General features: G+C 36.1%; 1 protein-coding gene and 1 long non-coding RNA gene across 2 annotated transcripts in view; one reads left to right on the top strand and one right to left on the bottom strand.

Moving 5' to 3' along the window:
- Positions 1-224: 224 nt before the first annotated feature.
- LOC109051256 (1-phosphatidylinositol 4,5-bisphosphate phosphodiesterase delta-3-A-like) lies at positions 225-22842 on the bottom strand. Its single transcript, XM_042721506.1, has 15 exons — positions 22574-22842; positions 16144-16311; positions 10234-10462; positions 9103-9232; positions 8761-8986; positions 7202-7403; positions 6419-6563; positions 6133-6285; positions 4891-5046; positions 4482-4635; positions 3173-3289; positions 2909-3087; positions 2658-2793; positions 2255-2404; positions 225-1840 (listed from the first exon to the last, which is right to left on the bottom strand). Exons 1-15 carry the CDS (start codon positions 22659-22661, stop codon positions 1710-1712), a joined length of 2364 nt encoding a protein of 787 aa, XP_042577440.1. The 5' UTR covers positions 22662-22842; the 3' UTR covers positions 225-1709.
- The window catches only part of LOC122136965, a 15434-nt gene continuing 13012 nt past the window's right edge, over positions 22574-24995 (top strand). Inside the window, exons 1-2 of the long non-coding RNA XR_006154448.1 lie at positions 22574-22714; positions 22780-22857. This is a non-coding gene — a long non-coding RNA (uncharacterized LOC122136965). The remainder of the gene's footprint in view (positions 22715-22779; positions 22858-24995) is intronic.

The following is a 24995-nucleotide window of genomic DNA, read 5'->3' as shown; positions in this document are numbered from 1 at the left end:
ATTTAATTATTTATGTGGGACAGTGCACATTAATAAGCATTACTGTAAATGCACCAGAGGTAATAGCTAAAGGACCTTTTTTATCTGTATTCCCTGGACAGAATGTCAGCTAGAGTCACCCAAAAAACAAAACTGAAATGGGAAAAAATTTATAAAATGTTGCCTACGATAAAGATGCACACATGCACATACAGGCATTCAGAAGTCATTAAACCACACAATAATTTGGTACAGTTTTTAAATTTATAAAATGTAAGCATGCTTTCAAAGGCACTACATCTTTCCAAATATCACTAAAAACAATTAATGAGCACAACTGCACAATGGAGATTGATTCCTATATTTTCATGGATTCAAAAATAGGCTACACATGCAAAAAATAAATCTGAACCTAATTAGTATCTGTGCTTAAATAAGTGAAGATTTGCAACTGCTGTCTGCTGCTGATAATGTAAAAATAAATACTAGTTAATATTAATTTAATTAATGACTGATTTTCTATTTCAATGCAACTTAAAAAATAATGTATTCTTGCTAAAATTGAAGCATGTATACACAAAATTACACATACAGTACTGTATTAACTGTATAAAATCTGTTTTCTACTGTGAAACAGAACATCTGCATTTTACACGTCTTTACAGAAGCAGCTCACATTACTTTATAATATTACGGTATGTTAAATAGCCTAGTACAAAACAGACATTTATGAGTTAATAATAACCACATGTTTTCAGGATTTAACAAACTTGGAGGTAAAACGAAGCATCTAGCGGCAAGTGATATAGTTGGCTGCATCTTCAACTAGGAAGCACTGGTCAAGTCATGTAAGTTGATAATATTTGACCATATCTTATGACACACTCAACATTTTCAGTGCTTGCTTTTAGCTTTAATGATAACATCTTATGTCTCATATTGACTGACACTGTTAAACACAGTATTCATCATAAGTGGTAGCTTTTTAAAAAATATTTAATATTTATTATTTTTACATTAATTATATTAATATATTTTTTTTTTCAGAATTATCTTATTACGCGGATTGCTTAATTACTGATAATTATTGATTTCTTATTACTTATATACTGCTGAATTGCTGTTGGTTTTTGAATCAATTAAAAAATACTTGCAAAAAAATAGTCATGACTCTTGCTATGCTTTGAGTATCCTTTCAAAATTATGTTTCTACACTTTCTTTACCCTGCTATCAGTGTTCAGCATATCAGAACCACCAACAAAACGACAAGATTCAAACTATAAAAAAAAAAAAATTAAAGACAGTTCATTTCTGTCTACATGTACATATAATTATTGTCCAGCATTTAAAGACTAGTTTAAGTTCAATTAAAATATAACATTTTCATAAAATGTGTTACATTTCCTGATTTCAAGGCTCACAGAAACTCAATAGAAACCAGTCTTAATGGAAAAGGGCTCTATAAACAACACTGACTTGTAACTTCTAATAATACTGACTTCATAACATCTTAAGCTTCAATCCTAAAACTTCTATAACACGTTAGACGTTCTGCTCTGCAGACAATAGCACAAAAGAACAATAAAAAAAGCAAAATGAATCACTTTGAATCACAAACTACACTGACTTTCTGCAGATTGTCCCATCACCTCAAGAGCCCAGCTCAGGGGTTTTTCCTTCAGTAAGGTACATCCAGAAATAAACATTTCCAGGAATCATGACAGAAGCCTCAGGCCTTGCCTTTCCGCTCAGAAACGGTTTTAATAGGAACTCCTCGCCGTAACACCTTGACATGGATGAAGAGCGTGGCAGGGGACAGACTAGAGCCGTCAGCTTTTAGCAGGTGAACATGACGATAACCTGGAGGACAACACAAACACTTGAATAAAATATATGAAAAATCTTGTTAAAACAAGTGTTTAAAGTAATAGGTACCACATACGCCACAGATTATTATTATTATTTTAAAGTAACAAGTTAAAGTACTTTTAAAATTTTGTTTTAAAAGTTTTTGTTTTTGATACTGTACAAACTGTATTTTCTATCGCCCAACCCCAACCCTATACCTAAACCTATCCCTCACACAAATCTTTGTGCATTTTTAGAAACCATTTAGTATGCTTTTTAAACCTTTTGAATTACGGGGAAACAGGCAGTGTCCTCATAAACCATCTTCACAATGTAATACCTTTGTTATACCCATATCATTATACAAATTTGTGTCCTCATAAACCACCCAAACCAGTGCACACACACACACACAAACACACACACCTGTTCGTAGGCTGTTGAATGGAAGTGTGAACTGGCCAATGAAATCATTTTTGGATTTGTAGTCATGATCTTCCACCATGAAACGCACCAAGGCCAGTTCAGGCACCTGCAGCTGAAAGCTAACAGTACAGTCCCAGCGGGGGTTGAAACCTGCACGAGGGGACAAACACACACACACACACACACACACACTCAATATTTAATCCTGACAGGAACCACTCTCATTTTACTGCTAGAATGTAATTGCTCTAAACAACAGAACAAACACTGTAATCAATAAACAAACCATTAAAACATCACTAAAGTTTCTATCACACGCACAATTTCAATGGATTAATATAGATTAACCAATAATACAACACAACATAATACCTTTGCATAACTGAAATCTCAGTGGCCTCACCATTGCTGTCAATGCGCTGGGTTTTTGCACGAGCCTTATCGATGGAAACTCCATGGATCTCCACCCAGACCTGCGGGTCCACAATGGAGTTGGGATTGTCTGTGTTTATTTTAGGAAGTTGCTGGGCTGAGATCACCTGTGAGGGATACAAAACGGCCCAGAAGTACTGATTTATCACAATATTTACAGAACACATGGGATCCCGAGCAATATTTCCTGTCAGCTGTAAGAGAAGAGGCGCTGTTACTAACCCGTATGGTAAGTTGTGTGGGTATATGTCCTGGTCCTCCACCTGTGTTCTCAGGGTCAAAGTTGGACTTTGGGTGACACAGGAAGTCAGGTTTAAGCACATATCCGCAGCGGCCGTTGGGCAGAAAGCGGCCCTGGTTCAGGTCCATCTGCTCTCCTGGGGTCTGGAAGTTCAGGGCCACTGGAGAACAGAGAGAAAGAAGCGTTCAAGCATTGGCTGCTGTACTTGCAGACATGCAGGAATGTCAGAGTGTTCAGTCGCTCACCCATCTGGCAGCCTCCGTTCCACATATCCTGCGGGTCGTAGTTGGAGGACTGTAACCTCTGGCCTGATGGGTAAACCCTGCTCAGCTGCCAACTGTTGTGTCGAACAAACAACTTCCCTACAGGAGACAAAAATATGCACATAAAACAAATGAACAGACACAGATACTCATGCAAGGAGAAACTAAATTTCTACAGCAGTTTTTAAAGTAGGTTAGCTGTTTGTTTGTTTTTAACAAACAGCAGATCAGCACGACAAAATGCTACATTATTACTTTTATTTACAGTATATACAAATTGTTGTTTATATATTATTTGTTACCTAATTTAAATTATTATTGGTTTCAAATAATTGCTATTCTTTTGAACTTTCTATTCAACAAAGAATCCTGAAAAAAATGATCAAGTTTTCCACAAAAAACAAAAATAAAAACATTCCAAATGATCATATTATAATGATTTCGGAAAGATCATGTGACACTAAAAACTAGAATAATGAAAATTCAGCTTTGCATCACAGGAATAAATAACATTTTAAAATAGATTAAAATACACAATAGTTGTTGTAAATTGTTATAATATTTCACAATATTACTGTTTTTACTTAAAAAATAAAAATCAGACATGGTGACCATTAGAGACTTAATAATTATCATAATAGAATAAACATTGCTTTGATTTACTAAATACATTATATAATCTGATATGTAACAGTGCGATTCTAGAAAAGATAGCGTGACTGATCTTTGACTTTTTTATTTTTTTTGTCACAGTTATTATAGTTTATGTGGTAAATGTTGAGCTCTGAAAAGTGGTTACATGACCTAATTATGAAATGACATGAGATTGATGTGAGTTTGTCATGCCGCTGGATGGCAGCGTTTGCAGGAAGAGCAGTGTCTTTGCTTTGGAAGTGATCTGCTCATTTATTGTGAACCAATACAGTTCACAGTAATATGTGAAAAATATTCATACAGTCGTGCACTGCTGGGAAGTCACGTGCCACATCTATTATCACAGACATCACGGCATTAATATAAAAGTTGAACAGCTTGCTAAAAAATGCTCAGAAACGCAGTGTCTTTATTGTGCCTGCTGTTTAAAGCACATCTGCATCACAGAAACAGTGAATCTCAAAAGGATAAGATCTATTAGATCTATCTATTAGAGCAGCAACATGAATCCATCCATCCATCCATCCATCCATCCATCACTTATCACATTTGCAGTGGCTCTGTGGATCACTGCTTATGATGAATATGATGAGACTTGAGTGAAAATGCAGCTCAAGGCTTGTCCTGTTCATCTCACCTGAGTCTTTGATGAGTTTGAGCGCCTCATTTTCAGAGAAAGAGGACATCATGCTAGGAGGTCTTTGACTGGCTGTCTCGAAACCACTGAAAGGCACACTCTGACAATACACCACCAGATCTGACAGCTCTGGGCTCAGTTTAGTGCTCATAGACTGGGGATGGAATTTATATGTGTAAAAGTTAATGTACATACACAAGCAGATATATTTAGTGAACATTTAGGCATTGTATGTATTATAAACACACACATATCATACAGTATATACTGTACTGTAGCTAATGCATTTACCTGAGCTGCAATAATACTCATACACAGACAATCAAACCACACAATCTTCCAATAATTTACAAAATTGAGAACAGGATTTAATACCTTGGCCCAAAAAGCAATTCATATCTGGACTCACCCTTCCAGGATCCTTTTTGGATTCCTTTTTGTTCCCGCCCCCTCCAGCCGCAGACTCAGATTCATCTGAGCTATATGAGAAGCTAGTCCAGCTCTCAGTCTTCCCCAGCAGACCACCTAACTTCTTTCCCTTCAGCAGGATCCGCCCCATCAACTCCTACAGTAAACAAGGCACATGTGAGTAACAGAAATGTTCACCAATAACTGGAACACTTTCTTCTGACTCGGAAAATGGTGGCTTTAAAACATTGTAAACAATTGTTTATATCAGAGGCTGGAACAGGCCTTAAATAAGATGGAAAAATGTCATGACAGAATATGCAGAGAGTAAAAGAGATGAAGTTATCATAAATATGAAAATGGAAGCACATGTGCTTGAGGTGGTGAAAGTGTACACTACAGAACGTGACTGTTAATTAATTAATTCCTAGTACTACGTGATTGCACATTTCCCTTTTTTCCCTTTTTTTGCAGCAAGGGTCAGATGTTTTTGCTGATAATCCTAAGAAAGTAAACAGGAAGTTTCCGAGAGCAAGAAAGGAAGGGTTAACAACACCAAGATCTTGGGTTTGATTTGCACAGAATCTAAGGAAATAACTTTGGACAGCGTCTGCCAAATTATATACACTAACTTTTAAAAGGTTTTGTTTTTTTGAAAGAAAACAATACTTTTATTCAGTAAAGATGCATTAAATTGATTAAAAGTGACTGTAAACTTTTACACTGTTAAAAAAAAATCTATTTCAAATAAATGCTGTTCTTTGGAAATTTCTATTCACCAAAGAATCTTGAAATAAACTATACATACATACATACATACATATATATATATAACAGTAATTTTAAATGATAATAATATTTCACAATATTACTGTTTTTACCGAATTTTCCATCAAATAAATGCGCTTTGTAGTTATGTAAAACATGAAGTGATAAATAGTTACAGGAATTATTATGTCTTCCCACTGTATTATGATGAACACAGAAATTCAGCATACTTACTGGACAGTACCGTACATAATACATACTGCTTATATAAGCAGAAACATGTGGAACTATGCAATATGCAACACCAAAAGCTTGAAACAGTAGTTTCATTTAGTGAGTGATGTCCAATAAGCATACTGAAAATAAATATGGTTCTTTTTCTTTTTTATTGCAGTTATGCCTAAAAATCGCTAAATTACTGGAAATCCGATGAATTATTAAGTAAAGGAAGAGCAAAACTAGAAGTGTGTTTGACCTCAGGTGAGGGCAGCTGTTTGAGGGGCAGGTCATTGAGCGGCTTTCTCAGGAGCTTCTTTCCCAGAAAGGAGTGCAGGTGCTGCGCCATGACCGCCTGCTGCTCCACTGAGCAGTGATTCTCCAGGGACAAGATCAGAGGATATGGAGATGTCTATGGAGAGAGAGCATTGGTTGTTCAAGAGAATCCATTATTTAAGTGTCAGTTATCATACATGCTAACCTATATTGTGGCATTATACAATGATTTCCATCATAGGCTGTTGTTATGGTTCATGTGTCTGCACCTTGAAGGCGTACTGAGCGATGGTCTCAATGACTTCTTTAAAGAGCACTTTGGAGGTGAGCGTGTGCCCATGGTAGATCATGGGCTCTCCTTTATCACCGTCCCAGCAGTCCAGCTCAACACAGCGACACCCCTGATGCAGAGCTCTAAACACAAACAAAACCCAGGAGTTTACCCACAAACAAAATATGTGTATGTGAATTAGCATTGTGTGTTGTATCTCATAACACAGTGGCTATGTCTTGTATAGCTGCCGCTGTTGATCAAATATTTCATGAGGTAAAGGCCTGGATGGAATATGAGCCTTTCAGATTTTTGCAGAATTGCATTATCTGTCTACATACTGTATTCCTGGTCCATTGTGTGTGCACCTAACACACATATCAGCTACTCTTAGCTCTATTTTGCCAAATAAATCCATTCCACAAAATTCTGCAGTTGATAAGGATGTTTTTTCTACTCAGAATAACCCTATAAATTATCTTAATTGTTGGTTTACAAAAAAAAGTAAAAAATAAATAAAGGCAATTAATATTTTCTCCTTATACTGTTACCACATGAGCCCATTTTTAGGGTTCCATGGCAACATGCTAATTCTAGGCCATTTTCATTCATAATACAATTAAGTCCTGAAAAAAGCATTGCATTGTGGTGAAGGCTGGGATACAGACACAAGTAATGATTGGGATTTTACAGAACAAAGTAGAAGTGTGTTTTCGTGTACTTGCAGTAGCTCTGTGGTGCTGGAGGCAGATTATAAGGTGCAGTTGGGTGGGTGCTGTACCTGATATAAGGCTCAGTGCTGCTGGCGCTGGTCACCTGGTCTTTGGTGAGGTATGTATTATGAGAAGAAGAGATGTAGTAGTGTGCCAGTGGTCTGCTCATGTCCTGATACACGTGAGCGTGATCCGGGTTAAACACATCGTTCTCTTGCGAGAGCATGTACATGGTGAAACCGTTCTGGGTCATGAAAAGATTCTTCCGGGCTGAGGGTCATAAAAAAAATATATCACTTAACACTGTTTAACACATGCTTCAGTAGAGCTGGTCAAGGAAATGTTTAACACAGACTTTTTCCTATTCTGTATTACTAACGTATTACTCTCAGTTCTATTAAAAGCAGAAAGGAATAACCAAGGTTTGTCAGTTAATAACCAGTGACACACTACTGAGCTATGCACTCACACTAGTTTGTGGAAGTGGATGGGTGTGGTTTTTCAGTTTACTGTTGGGCCTGCACTCCAGTTTTCAACAGGTAGGTCAGATATTTTTCATCATTAGCTCACACAATAATAAACCGAAACCAGTTTTGAGTTGGCCTTTGTGCCATTTCTACTGACACTATAAACAGTAGAGTGCAGACAGGAAATGAATGGAGAACAGCAAGGGAAATGTGAGCTAGATTAATAGCTGTTGGTCATTTTTCAAATGACAGTACAGAGTTCAAAAACTATTATTATTAAAAAAAAATTTTATGCTGGATCAGATTTGTACTTGCACTGCTCATAGTTTCATCACATAAAATATTTTTTTAAAAGTATTGAAATTTTTTTTTTATTCAGCAGTGAAAATTATAAATTTAAAAGACTTTCATGTTTTATTATTATTATTGTTAACGAAATTAATCATTTTATTTGGCAAGGTTACATTAAAACATCAAAATTGACAGTAAAGACAGGAAGGCTCATGTGACACTGAAGACTGGAGTAAAGGGTGCTGAAAATTCAGCTTTGCCATCACAGGAATAAATTACATTTTAAAATATATTAAAATAGACAACAGTTGTTTTAAATTCGAATAATATTCACAATATTACTGTTTTTACTGTATTTTTGATCAAATAAATGCAGCCTTGGTGAACACGGGTGAGAGACTTCTATCAAAACATAAATACAAAATCTTACTGACCTATGTGGAAGAATTATTTTTATGTTTATCATAACTTATTATATTTCACAAGACTGCATATATATATATATATATATATATATATATATATATATATATATATATATATATATATATATATATATATATATAGAATATATATCTGATTCAGAATTGCATGAAAAATGAAAATAATCTTCAAGAAGAATAAGAGGACCTGAGGGTATGTGTAAGTAGCATGAGTTTCTCTGTGTGCTGTTTATGCAAGTAAGAATACAAATATTGTGCATGTTTACATGTCTACTCTCCACTGAAGAACTGAAGGAAAAGATTAATATTAAAGTTAAACAGTAGTTTATGTATGTATTTATAAATCCATGTATACGTATACATAAACCCCCTGTGTGTCCGTAAAAATTCAATAACATATAATGTATGGTGCTGATGGCTGTGTACCCCAGCTGTTGAGCTCATAGGTGTGGATGAGAGTCTTCGCGTGGGCCAGTGATGCATCTTCGCCTTGGTCACCAAGAAAATCCCGCAGCTCCAAGGTTGTGAGCACACATCCGTTACCAGAATAATGCCTGAACACCGCATCCAGCTCCGGCCTGCGCATCAGCTCACGACAGAACTCCTCAATCTCCACGTGATCCAGCCGCCCGTCACACGAGCGATCACACTTCTACACACAAGAGGAGCAATAAAAGAAAAAGAGACTGCATGAGGCTTCATTTAAATTGAATGCTTTTAGTTTTTACGACAGTTGTTGCCATATGCACATTGATCTCTCACACAAACCTTAAAGAGGGTGCGTGCATACTGTTCGTTCAGGTCAATGTTGATCAGCTGTAGCAGATGTTTCACCTCGTCGTAGCTCATCTTCCCATCCTGGTTCTGGTACGCACGTCTTAGATAGCCTCGGATCCAAGTGTGCACAGTTATGGAAAATTAGACAAACCAATAATATGCATACACAACATGCTGCTAGCCATATAGTATGAAAAAGAAAATTCTCTGCTACCAAACCACAGTCCAAAAGAACTCAAAGTATGAGGCCAGGTTTGGGCCAAGCTTTTCACATAACGTCAGGTTAGTGTGATAATCAAGTATGAAACTAAATAAAAAGAACATAATTATAACTAGAAATATAAGATATTAAATTAAATACAAATTTATGAATATATTATACAATATATAAAATATATTCAAATATAATAATTATTATAAATATATATTTTTTAATTAAAACAGTTGTTTGCATATACACTGTAGATGAACTCTTCTAGTGTTTGGTCTCAAAATTTTAGTTCTAGCATCTGATCAAAGGATCTTATTACAGTTCCAGATTCAATTACATTTTTTAATAATAATTTTTTTTATTATTATTATTATTATTATTATTATAATAATAATAATAATAATAATTTAGAAACAGGTTTCCCAAACAAAAAAAATGCAATGACTTATTCAAGGAAATCAACATATGACTTAAATTATGCATATTAAGCTGAGATAAACAGTTTAAAAAAAAAAAAAAACTAACACACTTTAACACTGAATTAAAATTAGAAGCTGCATGTATAGTGAAAACCACATTGAAGGAAAGAGAAACAGGACAAAGGTATTTGAACACGATATGTTCTGTGGTTCATATGTGCGGTGGAGTGGCTTTCAGACATCTGTTCTAGATCTGCTCTATATTTAGTCAGCTCTCTCACTGATTAATGCTGTGCAGTAATGGTGAGTGTGTTTACATGTGCATTTATTGGCATATGGTGGCCAAGGAAGGTGAAACTTAAGCCTTCCATTTAAATACTTTGATTAAATGTGCATTAAATGTGCATTAAATGCGCGACTTGCAGTTAGGAAAGACTGTTACTAGTGCTCAGTACTAGTGCATGCTCTCTACAAGTATGGCTTTAAGGATATTGGTCCAGCTTTTCTTTCTGGCTCATGTTGGAGACACGGTCTTTGAGTGTGCGGAGGCCTCGGACCCAATGCTCCGCTTCGTCCTGTGTGGAGCAGCACAGATCCAGGCTTTTCCTTCCTCCACGGAAGACCACAGTGAAGCAGTGGGTCTCTGGAACCAGATCTGTCATTCTTCGCAGACACTCTGACTGGCAGCCCTCCCGAACACACTCCACCTCTGTCACAGAGACTAACAGAAAGAAACACACACAAGCACACAAACGGGTGATTGGACCATTACTACTAATAATGATTTACATAGATTACATAATCTATTACTTAAAGTTAAATTGTATAATCTACGTGCCACTAGTGGCACCAAAAAGAACGCAAAAAATAAATGAACTACCTGAATTAAGAAAACATTAAAAGCAAATGAAACAACCTTAAAACTGAAATAAAATGTTTGTGTACAGAAAACAAAAATTCAACAAAAGTAAAAAAAAAAAAAAAAAAAAAATGATTCACATCAAAAGACCTAAATTAAACTACACTGACTGAATTAACACAAACCGAACACATATTAAAAAATAAATAAAACAAAAACTAAATGCAAGTTTTAGCTGAAGTAAAACTTCAAGAAAAACTAAATTAAACTAGCGGAATTTAATAAAGTAAATATATTCAAATAAACAAAATGAAATAAAACTAAAAATAAACAAACTAAAATAAACTCTTTGCTGAATCATTCCAAATAACACTTCAAAGGAACTAAACTAAACTAAGATAAGCTACCTGAATGAACACAAAACAAGATATATTTAAACAAACTAAAATTAAAAGCTTGTATAAAATGTAAAAAAAAGAAGCCTCTAAAACATCTAAATTAGGAACTGAAATAACTGAAATAACAAAACTAAAAGATTTATCTAAACAAAACTAAATAAAAAAACTAAAATTAAACAAACTAAAAGCAAGTCTTAGCTGAAGACTTCAAAACAACTAAACAATAATTTAAACAAAATGAAAATGAAAACAAAACCCAACTAAATGCTCTAAAGTCTGATGATAAACACATTAATGAATGATAAACAAGTAACAAGGACACTTAGATTATTTAAAGTCATTAGTGTCACAATGTGTGACGATGGACGTGTGTGTGAGGATTTATTTGGCTCTCACAAAACATGTCCAGTGCCAAAAATGTTCACAATGGTCTTCTCGGACTGCTGAAAGGATTATCGGTGCTCCCCTGCCCACCCTTTAAGAACTGTATATACTGTATACGTTGTTGTTGTTGTCACTGTGTACTGGAAGCTTCACCAGAAAAAAATTAAAATAATAATAAAAAATCCTTGTATATGCAAACATACCTGGCAATAAAGCTTTCTATTTTTTTTTTCTTTTCGAAAACACACCGCTACACACAAGCACACCCATATAACCCACCTCAGAGCCAAGCAGAGGCTTTGGACAGACAACCATTTTACCAAATAAGAAATGCAATTGCTAATACAGTGACAATCAAAATTTTTTAAGCTTTTACTTCCCTTCTCTGCCATCATGTTAGTGTACACTGCCCACTTCCAAACACTGACAAACATGCATTCATAATTCTTGTGTATATGGAGAAGAAGGGTGTTAATTTTAACAGTGCGTGTGTGCTGATACATGATGTACAGTGAATGGGCGTTTAATACGCAACTGGCATTCCTCACTAATGCCTGCTGCATAGATGCACAGGAGCTTGAACTCTCAAGAGATCCAGCCCTGTATCTGTCGCCCAATGAGGAGCTCCTGCCTACCAGCACAATGACATCTGCGTAAACTCATCTCCTACTCATTTACTGCAAGCTGTCTGACACTTATGCCATAACCATGTGTCTTCTGTCTTTATCTACCTTAATAAATAGCCAAAATAACAAAGAATTGAAGTGGTGCATGATGTAATGTTACATGCACAAACACTTACTCACATAATGCAAACTCACATAGTAATTATTTGGATTATGTTAATTCCTTCAAGTGTGTGGCAGTCCGTGCGTTGCGAGGAGCATGCTAGGATAGGACAGGAGCAGCTGAGCCTGCATTCCTGAAGCCAGTGTGACACAGCACAAGACAGAAACAGAGAAAGAGGCCGTCTTATCTTCTGCTCTCTGAGTTGAGCGGTACAAACAAAAGTGTTTGGTTTATGGGCATTTTCAAGTGAATTTCATGCTACTCTATCATTCATTAGTTTGGGGTCCATAAGATTGTCAATATTTTTGAAATAAGTCTCTTATACTCACCTACAAATACTGTACAAACAGTAATGCTGTGTTGTATTATAACTATTTGAAAGAACTGTTTTCTATTTAAATATAATTTAAAATGTAATTTATTCCTGTGATGCAAAGCTGAATTTGCAGCATTCAATACTCTTCAGACTTCAGTGTCACATGATCCTTCAGAAATAATTTTAATATGATGTGCTGATTTGATGATCAAGATGGTAGTGGGTTTGTGTATCATGTACTTTACAATGCTTTACAATGCTACAATAAGTTATGTTATTTTGTTTTCTTTTTATTTTGTATTTTATTTATTTTGACACAATATCTTACACAAAAACAATGCAAATCTCAGTTCGAGTGAAAGTTGTCACAATTATGTTCTTTTAGTTTCTTCATCATGGACTTTTAGCTTGTTTTATCTAGTTTCCTGGCTTCCTTAGTTTTTCTTGTCACTCTTTAGATTTAATTTAATCATCACAGATGTTATTTATTAGTTCCCTCATTTGCCTTGTATTTATTTTGCTCTGTCTCACTTTTGATTTGTCTGGTATTGTTTGTGTATACACAACTGTCTCGCATGTGGCTGATCTTCTGAGTTATTAAACTTTGTATTGCTTTATATTCATCTTCCTTGGACATTACGTGACAGAATACCAGACCGCATAATGAAATATGCTGCATTGTTGTCTCGCTGTCAACGCTCCATTTGATGATGAAACCCTGAAATTGCTGCTCTGGATTGGGGCGAATTACCATTATCCCATAGACCTCCCAGACACCACAGAACTTGACTGAAGGAGGCCGTCATTAGGTGTCTGGAGAGCATTTTTCCCCGATCCAGAGAACCGCCAGTCCCAGAGCCCAGCCAACCATCAATATGCTGCACAGAGCATCTGCCAGAGCCCACTGTGACTGAAGAGCCAGCATGAGAAGAAGCGACTGAGACTGTCATCGCCCTGGAGCCTGAGCTGATTGACGAGTCTCACCAGGTGTGTGAGTCGGCAACACCGCACGTGCCTGAGGGAATATTAGGTGAGTATGAGGGGATGAAAAGAAGCCCTGTCCACACTCTCACCACTGAGGGTGAGCTACAACTGGCCTCTGGAAGCATTTTAGACAATCCTGAAGTGGATAATTTAACATATTATCTTCCTGCTGATTCCATCCAGCCCTGACCCTCCTGCGCCTTCTGTGTTCCCTCCCAGCCTCCCTCTCTACTTAGCCTTAGCCTTTACTAAAGGGGGATGACTGACAGGTGAGTCGGTGGTCTTTTGATGTTGTCTAGGGTGTATCAAGATACATCTATGTATACATTACAAAAACAACATTTTGCAGGGAGTCAAAAGAAACAAAGCACAAATGTGTTCCAATTAAAATGAAAACACTAATTATTACATAATGATATTACAAAAGTGATTACTAACACTACTGTATTATTGTGCATGGGTCAGACAGCACAAATTATTAATCACAATGAGTCACATGATTAGTTACAAGTTCACTTTAGTCCTCAGGGTCTCCTCAGAATGACCCATAAATCCCCTCTAAGAGCAGGGATTATTCATAAATGCATGACCTGGGCTTTAACCTACTGTACAGCTGCATGTGTATATGGAAACTTTGCAAGTTTCAAAATCCAAAAAGATATGAATAGATAAATAGAAACATGCATCCATTCACATTTCTATATCACTATACAAAAGACACAGTTGTTGTTCACAGTCCATGTGTGAGAATGAATTTAAGTCTTAGGGTTGTTAAACCCCTTGTCTTGTGGGCCAAACTTTTCCTGCTTTAAGAGCAAGTGGTCGCAAGTTAAGATTTTGGTTAACTAACTTTTAACCAAATATTTTGTTGCATGAAAGTTGAGTAGCCTCAGATATCTCAATGCAGCCAATATTTTCAGTAAATGTAAAGCGAGAACACATAATAACAGAGGGGGGTGACAGTGGAGATAATCACTGAGATAAAGGACAGAGGTGCTGAAGGCTCCCTAAATAGGGTCCACCAACACCTATGGTCTAATAAGAGAAATAACATCGCCATGCTCCAGTGAAGCGCCAGGAATGGGATTATAGCAGGAAGTCTGATTCACTCTCACAACCGATTATCCATCCATCTGAAGAGCATAAGTGAGATGAAAAACAGATTAACAATCATCTGAACAGCTAGAGATTAGAGATGATAGAGCAGCTCATATCCTATAATGTCTCCTGTCACAGATGAATCTGTAGTGTTTCCATTATGCTTGGAGCAAAGGTTGAATTTGTGTGATTAAAAGGAGATTACCAATCACCTGAAAAGCAGGTGAAAATAACAGATTGGGACAATTAATTGGGACATGTCCCACAACGCCTCTATTCAAAGCAAGCACTAAATCTGCTGGTCTGAAATCATTTAAAGTTTCAGACTGTTCTGGTTAATAATCACAGTTTGCAAACAAAACTTTATGGGTTTTCTGTTTGCTGTTGCATTGATTGGAAAGTCCCATCCTTTAACAAAAACCTGTCTAGCAATATATCCCAGATGGTCAAAGGTGAGTGGTTTACTATGGACAAAAACAAGCAATACTGACCTCTAATGCAATTTTATAATGTCTATCCAGTGATTTACCAGTCTACCAAAAGAATGTGATGTCTTTGAATCATCTTGAATATCGATGTGATTCATTTAAATAACCTGAAAATCATGCAATTAATTAATCATTTCAATCAAATGACAGCGCTAATGATAACACAAACTAAAATGGTAAAAATGCAGTCTCACAAAATAGAACGAGGTCCATACATAATATATTGTGATGACAACTGTAATGACTCATCATTGCATAACCTTTCTGGATCATAACTAGTGTTTCTATAACATCAAATGAAAATTGTTCCCTTGTTTGACCTGTGATTAATTGGGTCACTGCTACAGTTCAACACACTAAGCCAAATCCATCCGTCCTGTTAAATTCAGTGGCATTCATTCACTAAAAATTGAACAACATAAGATTTAATACCTGCTGGGACCTTTGAGATGAGGTTAACAATGGGCATTCAAAAATAGAGCACAGCAGACAAAACATTAATAACGTCTTGCTGTGACTTAAAGCCAAGTTTTAGGTAAGATTAAGTGAAGTACTGTTTTCTGAACATTATTCTTTCTCCAGGGAGTGACTATGTTTCCTTGATCTACTTACTTGTAAAAAATATGTTTCCATAGTTTGGGGTCTGTAAGTTTTTTTTCAATGTTTTTTAAAGATGTCTATTATGCTCACCAAGGCTAATATACAGTAAAAACATTTACATTTATGCTTTTAGCTGACACTTTTATCCAAAGCGACTTACAGTGCATTCAGGCTAAAAATTTTTTTTTTTACCTAACATGTGTTCCCTGGGAATCGAACCCACAACCTTTTGCGCTGCTAACACAATGCTCTACCACTGAGCCACGGGAATTTAATAGACTATATTGTAGAGATGTGGGGTGGTAAACTCAAAATGTAGAAACCAAATATCTTGCTAAAAAGGCCTCAGGAGCTAAGCTGAGAGCGTTTACTGAACTAATTCTAGCTCATCATGCCACATAATTTCTGAACTAACAAATATTGTGCTAAAAGCTGATTTGTTAATTTGTTTTTGGATGTAGTTTTAGTCACAACAGATATACTCACAGGTCTGCTGTCTTTTGCCTTTGCGGGAGGTTTTGCTGGACTCACACCACACTGTCACACAGTCCTCCAGAAGCTTCAGGCTCCTGTCCTTCCGCCAACGTTGAGATCGAACCTTCATCATCTTTGACCCCTGCAGCATCAGGCGCACATCTTCATCGTCCAACACTCCTATGACACACACATACATAATTTTAAAAAAGAGCACCTTCTGTTCTTTCTAAATGTGTCCCATTCTGTCCAACATACCTGCTGCATGCTGTAAATCTGAAGTGTCAAGTCTCTAAGAGTTACACATCCTATAATTCACTCATAATGTGCAGTCCCAATGTTGTTCTCATATTCACAAGGTTATATGTGCCAGAGACTACATTCCCAGCACTGAGTCACACACTGTTTTGATATTTCATCCAAAACATGGACCAAAATCAATCCATTGCTCAAACATCTTCCAAAATAAATATATATGTGCAGACTCACACATACTCGAGACATGAGAGCACTGGGAGGTCAGAAGCTACAGTCACAAGCATGAGGGAAGATGTCATCCCATGGTGATGTAAGACACTAATAACTGTGGGTCAACGTCAGCAGGCAGCAATGACTGCACATATAACAGGATATCAATTGACAATAATAGGGAAATTATTTCTTGATTGTTTTTTTTTTGGCATGTTTTCATTCTTAATAATCAAAATATGTTTGTTTTCCAGATATAAGTGGCTTGCTCTCCTTCATAGGCTTGTGCAAGCTTGGCAAAAGACTATTCACTAAGAACAAAGATTGCAAAACTGCCAGTAGCATACACTGAGCTTTTGATAGCCTTTTCAAAGCTAAGTTAAGCCTGGCTGTGCAGAGCGGTGCGGTGTTACAAAAGGCTGAGCTGAAAAGAAAAAGAAAAACCGTGCAGAGGGAGGGATTCAGTAAGAATTAACTGTGCAGTTGATTTTAGCACCAATTTAGGGCAGTGCAAATCAAGGTAAAATCTAAAGTTAGCAAGCTAACAGCTTAGCCTGCTAACTCAGTATAGTGTTAAAGGGATACTCCACCCCAAAATGAAAATTTTGTCATTAATCACTTACCCCAATGTTGTTCAAAACCCGTTCGGAACACAATTTAAGATATTTTGGATGAAAACCGGGAGGCTTGTGACTGTCCCATAGACTGCCAAGTAAATTACACTGTCAAGGTCCAAACTATTTTAAAATACAGTTTATTTGAGTGATTGTAAAGTCTTATGTGTCACATGATCCTTCAGAAATCTTTCTGCTTTGCTGCTCAGGAAACATTTCAAATTATCATCAATGTTTAAAACAGTTGTGCTGTTTAATGTTTTTGCTGGGGTTTTTTTCAGGATTCTTTTGATGGACAAAGTTCAAAAGAACAGCAATTTTAATTTGAAATAGAAATCTTTTATAACATTATAAATGTCTTTACTGCTACATTTAATCTATTTGGTGTGTCCTTGCTGAATAAAAGTATTCATTTATTTTCAAATAAAAACATTACTGACCCCAAACTTTTGAACAGTAGTGTTCAAAAGTTAATTAATTGTGACAGGCAATTAATTGTGACAGGCAAATAGCATTAAGTTATATGAATAAAACACAATCCATAAGCCATGTTAAGCCATGATTGAATTTAAATAAAGTGCAGCATTATTTTAGTGCATTTAGCACCTGATTTAACTGGACAATGCAGACAATGAATAAGAAGTTTTTGCACTGAAATACTGCATGCAAATGTTGTGTAATTGTCTAGTGAATTCAACCTATTCTCTGCCAGAGCTTTAACTGGACTTATAAAGACCGGAAGTAAGACAGAGGTTGCGCTCACAGTGAAATAGCTGCTCTGCATTCTTTCACAGCATGGAGATTTGCCCTAGCAACACTACTTCATACCCTCTTCTCTTCATCAGCTCTCTGAAATGTCAAAAAACTTTGCTTTCTTATGTCTAGATGTTCTAGTACGCAGAGATCTGAAGCGTCTGCCTGAGGGGTGAAGTGCAAACAGGTTGTGTCCAGGGTGAGAGGGGTCTGTGATGATGTTACCTGCCCGTTTCTTCACTCTGGAGTTGAACAAGACCTGAAGACTGGGCAGGTGCACACCAATGATCCTTTCTGCTGCCCTAACAGTCCGTTGCAGTCTTCTTAAATATGATTTGCTGGCTGACCCAAACCAGACAGTTACAGAAGAATACAGAACCGACTCATTAATAGCCGAGTAAAAATATATAAGTTGGCAATCAACAAAAGAGTGAGAGGCAATGCAAACTCCCTCAACTGTTCCTGCTGAACAATCAAGTGTGTTTGCAGCAAAGAGACCCTCACCACAGCAACCAGAACGTAAACACCATGATGATCGAGGGAGGAAGGGAGGGAGAGAGAGAGAGAGAGAGTTTTTGGTATATTGCCAGAGTACAGAGACAAACTGGAAGCTACTGGAAATATGGCAATGAAATGCCAAACTAAACTAAACTAAACTAAACTAAACTAAACTAAACTAAACTAAACTAAACTAAACTAAACCAAATCATGCATGATGAAGAAGAGTTTGAGAAATATATGATTTGAGGTAAAAAAAGAAGCACTCAGTAATTTCCCCTCATTCTCAAAACTACAAATGAATGGTACTTTTCATATATATATATATATATATATATATATATATATATATATATATATATATATATATATATATATATATATATATATATATATATATGCCCACCCACATAAGAAGACTCCAATGCAAGTCTTCAGTAATATTGTTACTGTTAATGAAAACTATTAAAAATGGCCTTTGTTAATCCAATTAAGCTCAAATAAAATAAAATATGAATATTAGATGAAAAACTAAAACTGAGACGAAATAAGACAAAATATTCTACATGGGGCGGGTCACCTAAATTTCACTCACTTAGCAAGCAAAACATTGCTCTTTTAAGGGAACCTGAAATTACTGGAACCAAGCAGAAAAACGGCTAATGGCTATGACGTCACAAACATAAATCTCCTATCAGAAATAAAGAGCCTCTGAAGGTTTCTAACTGAAGAACTTGGCACGTTTTGTTCTGTGAAAATGTCACAAATATGGCTGTTATGAACTTCAGTTATAAAGTTAGTTCAGTTATATCTAGTGCAGCGCAAACTAAATGTAACAGCAGCTTGCAACACTTAAATGTAGTCACTTATTTCATATGCAAACAGGTTAGCAATGTCATAATAGAGGTCACTTACTTAGAAATCGTAATGATACGGTAGTGAAAAAGGACATTTATTTTATGGGTAAGTGAGAGGGAGGAAACTGGTCATGCAAAATGAAAATTACCACTTAGGGTCATTTTCGGTTCAAGAAACCTTAATTAACTATTGCTCAAAAGTTTGGGGACAGCAAGATTTTTTTTATATTTAGAAATTAATACTTTTACTCAGCAAGAATGCATTCAATTTATCAAAGTGACAGCAAATGCTGTTCTATATTGAACTTTATACTCATCAAAAAATGTCAGAAAAAAAATCTATCACTGTTTCCACAAGAATATTAAGCAGCACAACTGTTCTAACATTGATAATAACAAGAAATGTTTCTTGAGCAGCAAACCTCATATTAGAATGATTTCTGAAGGATCATGTGACACATACATATTAAAATATTAAAACAGCTACTTTAAGTTGCAATTATATTTCACAATATAACTGTTTTTACTGCATTTGTGGTCAAATATATGTAGCCTTGATGAAAATATGACACTTCTTTCAAAAACATGAACAAACATTTTTGAACAGTAGTGTAGACTTGAAAAAATAAGATTTTAATTTTTAATTGTTGGTGAAGAGATGACTTTACTGCACGCAACATTTAGAGTTAGAGTTAGAACTAGAATTATCTATAGTTCACCTGAGGTGCATCTATATTTATAATAAATGTGGGCGGCATTACTCGGATGACTTATTCTCTCTCATTACTTTGTCATTTAGCAAAAGCACAAGAACCGTAAACCAACTAGAGCAACCTGGGAGCAACTTAACTTAAAAATAAACCCATCCCATTGGGTTTATATGCAAATCTCATTCCTAAAACAACCAAATAACTGTTTTCTCATTCAAGAACCTCTTGATTATTCCCACTGGAGTGCTTTATTTTGGAGTACTGACACAGTAACATTAAATCACACCACTGAAGAGCACCGACTTGCACAGCCTCTTCATACAAGCCACCCAACATCATTTTACAAGTGTAATAAATCTGAACACTTATAGCATTGTATATCTATTGACGCCAGTAGCCATGGCAGAGAAAAACCAGCAGTACGGCAGCCATGGAACAAGACTTTAATAAAAATGATTAATTCTGCATACTGTAGGTTGATATGAAAAAATCATACAGATGAGTACAACATTAAATAGAATTAATTAAACCAAAGCAGGGTTATCACCACTGATCTATAATAGAGAACATACATATATATAGTCATATATACTGTAGATCAGTGGTTATCACCCACTTACAATAGTTTAAGCTAAACTCTTACTCATGTATCTGCAGTCACAGTGCTGTACTGTAGTTATGGGAAGAAGCCAGGGAATGCACTGCAGACGAATCCTCAGAGGATCTTATACTCAATATAGCGACAACATTCAACTCATTCATGATCAAATGCAGAAGAAACCCAGCTAAAATAGGCAGAGGTGTGGTAAATATCTGCCGAGGTCAAAAAAAGCACTGCAATAACCATGACAAAAATACGCCTTAGTTACTTTTCATGGAAATCAGCCAATGTTCATGAAGAATTCTGCATATTATTCCTTATGTAATTGCTATAATATAATAAAGGCATTCCTGGATTACATGATATATCAGTCATGTAATGACGTCCGTTTTACATATTTTCCTTCTTACATGCGGTTCCTTTCAATAGCATGAAGCGTAAACTAGCACAGTTATTTTGGTTTGGTTTGAGAGCTAGGCTGATATTAACATGATGTGTTCGTTTCAGACATCAGCTTGCTGCTTAATAAGATATCACAATTGCAAAATAAATGTCGATATTAAAAGAAAAACACACAGAATGGTTTTTATGTGGACAGCATAAGCAAGGGCCATAGGTGTAGGTGGTGGTGATCTGGAGTCATGCTGCTGAAGGGTGGAGATGAGAGGTAAACATGAGTGGGAAAATAATAATTGTGCAGAACAGTCAGTGGTTATGAGTGTGGAAGTGTGGTTACGTGTGGGTTATGCTGATCACGAAAAAATACAGCTGGATAAAACAAAAACTGTCAATCTTAATTTCAGGCTGCAAAGCAACAAAATGTGATTATTTTAAAGGGGGCGATTCTTTACACCCACTGTACATTGCCGCAGCATCCAGTGTTAGGGGCTGTTTATACACAGATCTTGTTTTTGTGTCATCTCGAAAAGGTTGTTGAAAGTGAACGCAGGGGTCTTTTGGCACGTTTTTCTCAATTTTAAAGAATACATTTTAAACTTGACAAGCTGTCTTTAAAAAAACTGAAGAGCTCTTTCTAATGTACTGTATGTATACATAGACCCACTATTATTGATTATAGTTCAGTACAAGACCAAAGATCCTCCATAATTCAAAGGTCTGTTATCAAAGTGTACTGCAACGTTCTTAGAACTTGGGCTAATATTCTGGCAAGGTTCTCTCAAAGTTATGAACAAAAGTTATTCCAGTAATGTTCATCCAAAGCTGTCTGGTCTTTAATAAAATTCTCAAAATGTTACAAAATGTTATTTATACATTATTCGTGGAACTTTTGGAACATTATTTTGTTCACATCGTAATGGGTACTTTAGCAAACGTTCTTAGAACATCTGATAGCTTAGTCACTGCAGGCAAAACTCACACAACTCCGCATCTAAAACACTTCCAAAACAACAACAACAACAACAACAACCACCAATTCTACGGGTTCTGTTTCAGCTCGCACAACAAAGTAGATACAAACAAGTGAAATGCCCCATTGCTGTAAAGCACCGGCCGCTCAAACCAGATCTAATTGTTGTTGTATAATTATTACATAAATTATCACAAAGTCAAGTACAAATGCAATAAATAATGTGCATTAGCGTTTTCTTTACCAAAGCAGGTCAAAAATGACACCTAAACAATTAAGGGATAAATCTCATGAGTTCACACTAGATGCCTCACAACACCCGAATGTCAATCAAAACGAGCATTCGTCAAAGAGTAAAGGTCTTTATTGATTTAGTGTGGAATGAGTGAATCTGCTCATTTGACCCCTTTCACAACCAGAGCTTTTAGAGTTGAAAACAAGTTAGCGGCTGAGATTAAAGTTTACTTTCTGTGAAACTAAAGAAAGCATGCATACTTAAAGTAACATTTAGCACGTATACGGATTTTTATTATTATTATTATTTGTCCTAATGAAGCCTATTATGATCTCACCAAGCCTCCGAAGTGGATCGTGGGTTTTCGCCTCGTACGCTTTGGGTTCAGTCTGAACTGTCTCCGGCTTCTTTTTCCTCCCCAGCATGTTGAATATCCCTTCGGCTCCAGGCAGGGAGTACTTCTTATAACCGTCTTGAGGTAAATGTGAATAATAAATAGACAAAAAGTCCAGAAGTACAGGTTTAAATGTCGATCTCTCTCAGTGCCTGTGAATCCCAGTCCTGCTGCTGCTCTGGCGGCTGTCGTAGACGCTTGTAAACACGCAGCGCTTTACTCGAGCGGTAAGTATCCGCTGATGAACACGAGTCATTCACTCACACTGCATGACACACTTGCTCACTATCTGAACTGAGAAGTCGATTGAGTGATTGGGTTGCTACTTTTATTTTTAGCCTATATATTTTTGTTTATGAACAGGTGTCACAAAAATAGACTTTGGAGATAAACTGTTGCAAACAAAGAAATTAAGTTGTCTGAATGCAGAACATGAACTTCACACAGTCTTTTCTCTGGACTACACCTACTGGGTTTATTCATAGTAGCAAATGATTAAAAACATGATTTGAGTTGCGTGTGAGATTTACCGACAGCTCACAATTCACTGTATATGCTGCCATCTGCTGCCATACTAATGAAATGACGTGAAATACAATGAAGTAAAATTAAAAATATAAACAAACATCAGAAGAAAATGTAACCCTACGGGAAAGTGATTTGGTATTGGTGTATAAAATACACACAAACACAAACACACACAGAGCAGTTGTCTTTTTGGTATTGGAGTACATGTATATTTCCCTCTCTCTCTCTCTCTCTCTCTCTCTCTCTCTCTCACACACACACGCGCGCGCGTTTAAAGTGTCAAAATGGATTGTGAGCATTTTTGTTGTTATGTGATAAAAGTTTCATGATGTTCAAGTTAGAATCTGTTTTAATATCTCTTAATATCGGTTACACTGATACTTAAAGATAAATAATATATTACTCACTCTGTAAGTAAACTAGAGAAGTAATTTTACATAGAGGAAATATAAATAAAATACTGAAAGCAAAGACAAAATATTTAACATTGCTAAACAAGTTCAAACATGTTAAACAGTTTCATTTAAAAGACTGACTTGCAAACAGGTTTTTACAGGTCCCATGCTGTAAATACACACACACACACACACACACACACACACACTTAGCTATCTAAATGGGGACATTCCATACACTTCTGTTGTCTTTTATATAGAGTTTGTTAAGCTTGTTGTAAGTACTATAACTTAACCCACACCCTAACAGAAAACTTTCTGCATAATTTAGAATAAAACCTTGTGTTTATACTGTATACCATGATGGTATGCTCATAAACATGTTTTGTCAGGTTTAGTTCACTTCTGGTTACAACTTTGTCACCAAAATATTAAGAAACTACAGGTTAGGTAGACACATACACACAGGAGTAAGCTCTGTCATCTATCTAAGCCACTGTTTCTGCCTCTCTCTCTCTATATATAAACACACACACACACACACACACACACACACACACACACACACACACACACACACACACACACACACACACACACACACACACACACACACACACACACACAATACCTCAGGCGGAAACAGTTGCATTTATTCATACCTTTTCTCAGAAATCTTGCTCTTTGCTAAAATGCCTGCAGAACAAGACAAAAACACAATACCCAAATGAAGTATGCTCTGCAATAAGAATTTATTATAGTTTGTGACAGACACACTTTGCAGGTTATATCTCTGTTCTTTGCATTGAGGTGAATAGATTTCTGCATAGTATTTGTAAGTCACAGAGAAAGGCCATTAACAGGGAAAACAGTCTTCTGGAGTTAAAACAGGTACACCCCAAGTACTTATTATATTCATACAAAATATATGTATAATATATACTGTGTATAAAACAAACAAACAAATAATATTAAGGAAAAACATTTCAAGTAACATCTTGAAAGAAATGACTGTGCACCTAAGTGCACTTTGTAAACCATATATAAACTAAAATAAAAAAAGATAATATGTTTATTTACAAGGTTAACTTAAGCAAGGCTTTGTACAAATGTTACAAAATCGTTTGACACACATATCCTCGACCACATAATGTATACACAGGCAATTTCAGACACACATATACACTCATATAAAATGATTTCACCAATGAGCTGTTACTCTATGTAGATGAACATGTGGGAAGGTGAACACACCACACTGCCTCTTATGGATCTTAATGTAATTTAAGTTACTGGTAGAATTATGCACTGGCACTGAGCTCAATGGCCTATGTTAAAACTAGTTAAAACTGTCACTGTCAACACTGTTCCTGTTTGCTAACACTGTTTAGCCAATACTGTACTGGCATTTTTGAAGAATTGGTTCATCTGGGACTTGAAAA

This window comes from Cyprinus carpio, chromosome A3 (assembly GCF_018340385.1).
Source record: "Cyprinus carpio isolate SPL01 chromosome A3, ASM1834038v1, whole genome shotgun sequence".
In the NCBI taxonomy this organism is placed as follows: domain Eukaryota; kingdom Metazoa; phylum Chordata; class Actinopteri; order Cypriniformes; family Cyprinidae; genus Cyprinus; species Cyprinus carpio.
The sequence above is the reverse complement of the archived record's forward strand: the minus strand, read 5'-3'. Positions and strand labels throughout refer to the sequence as shown.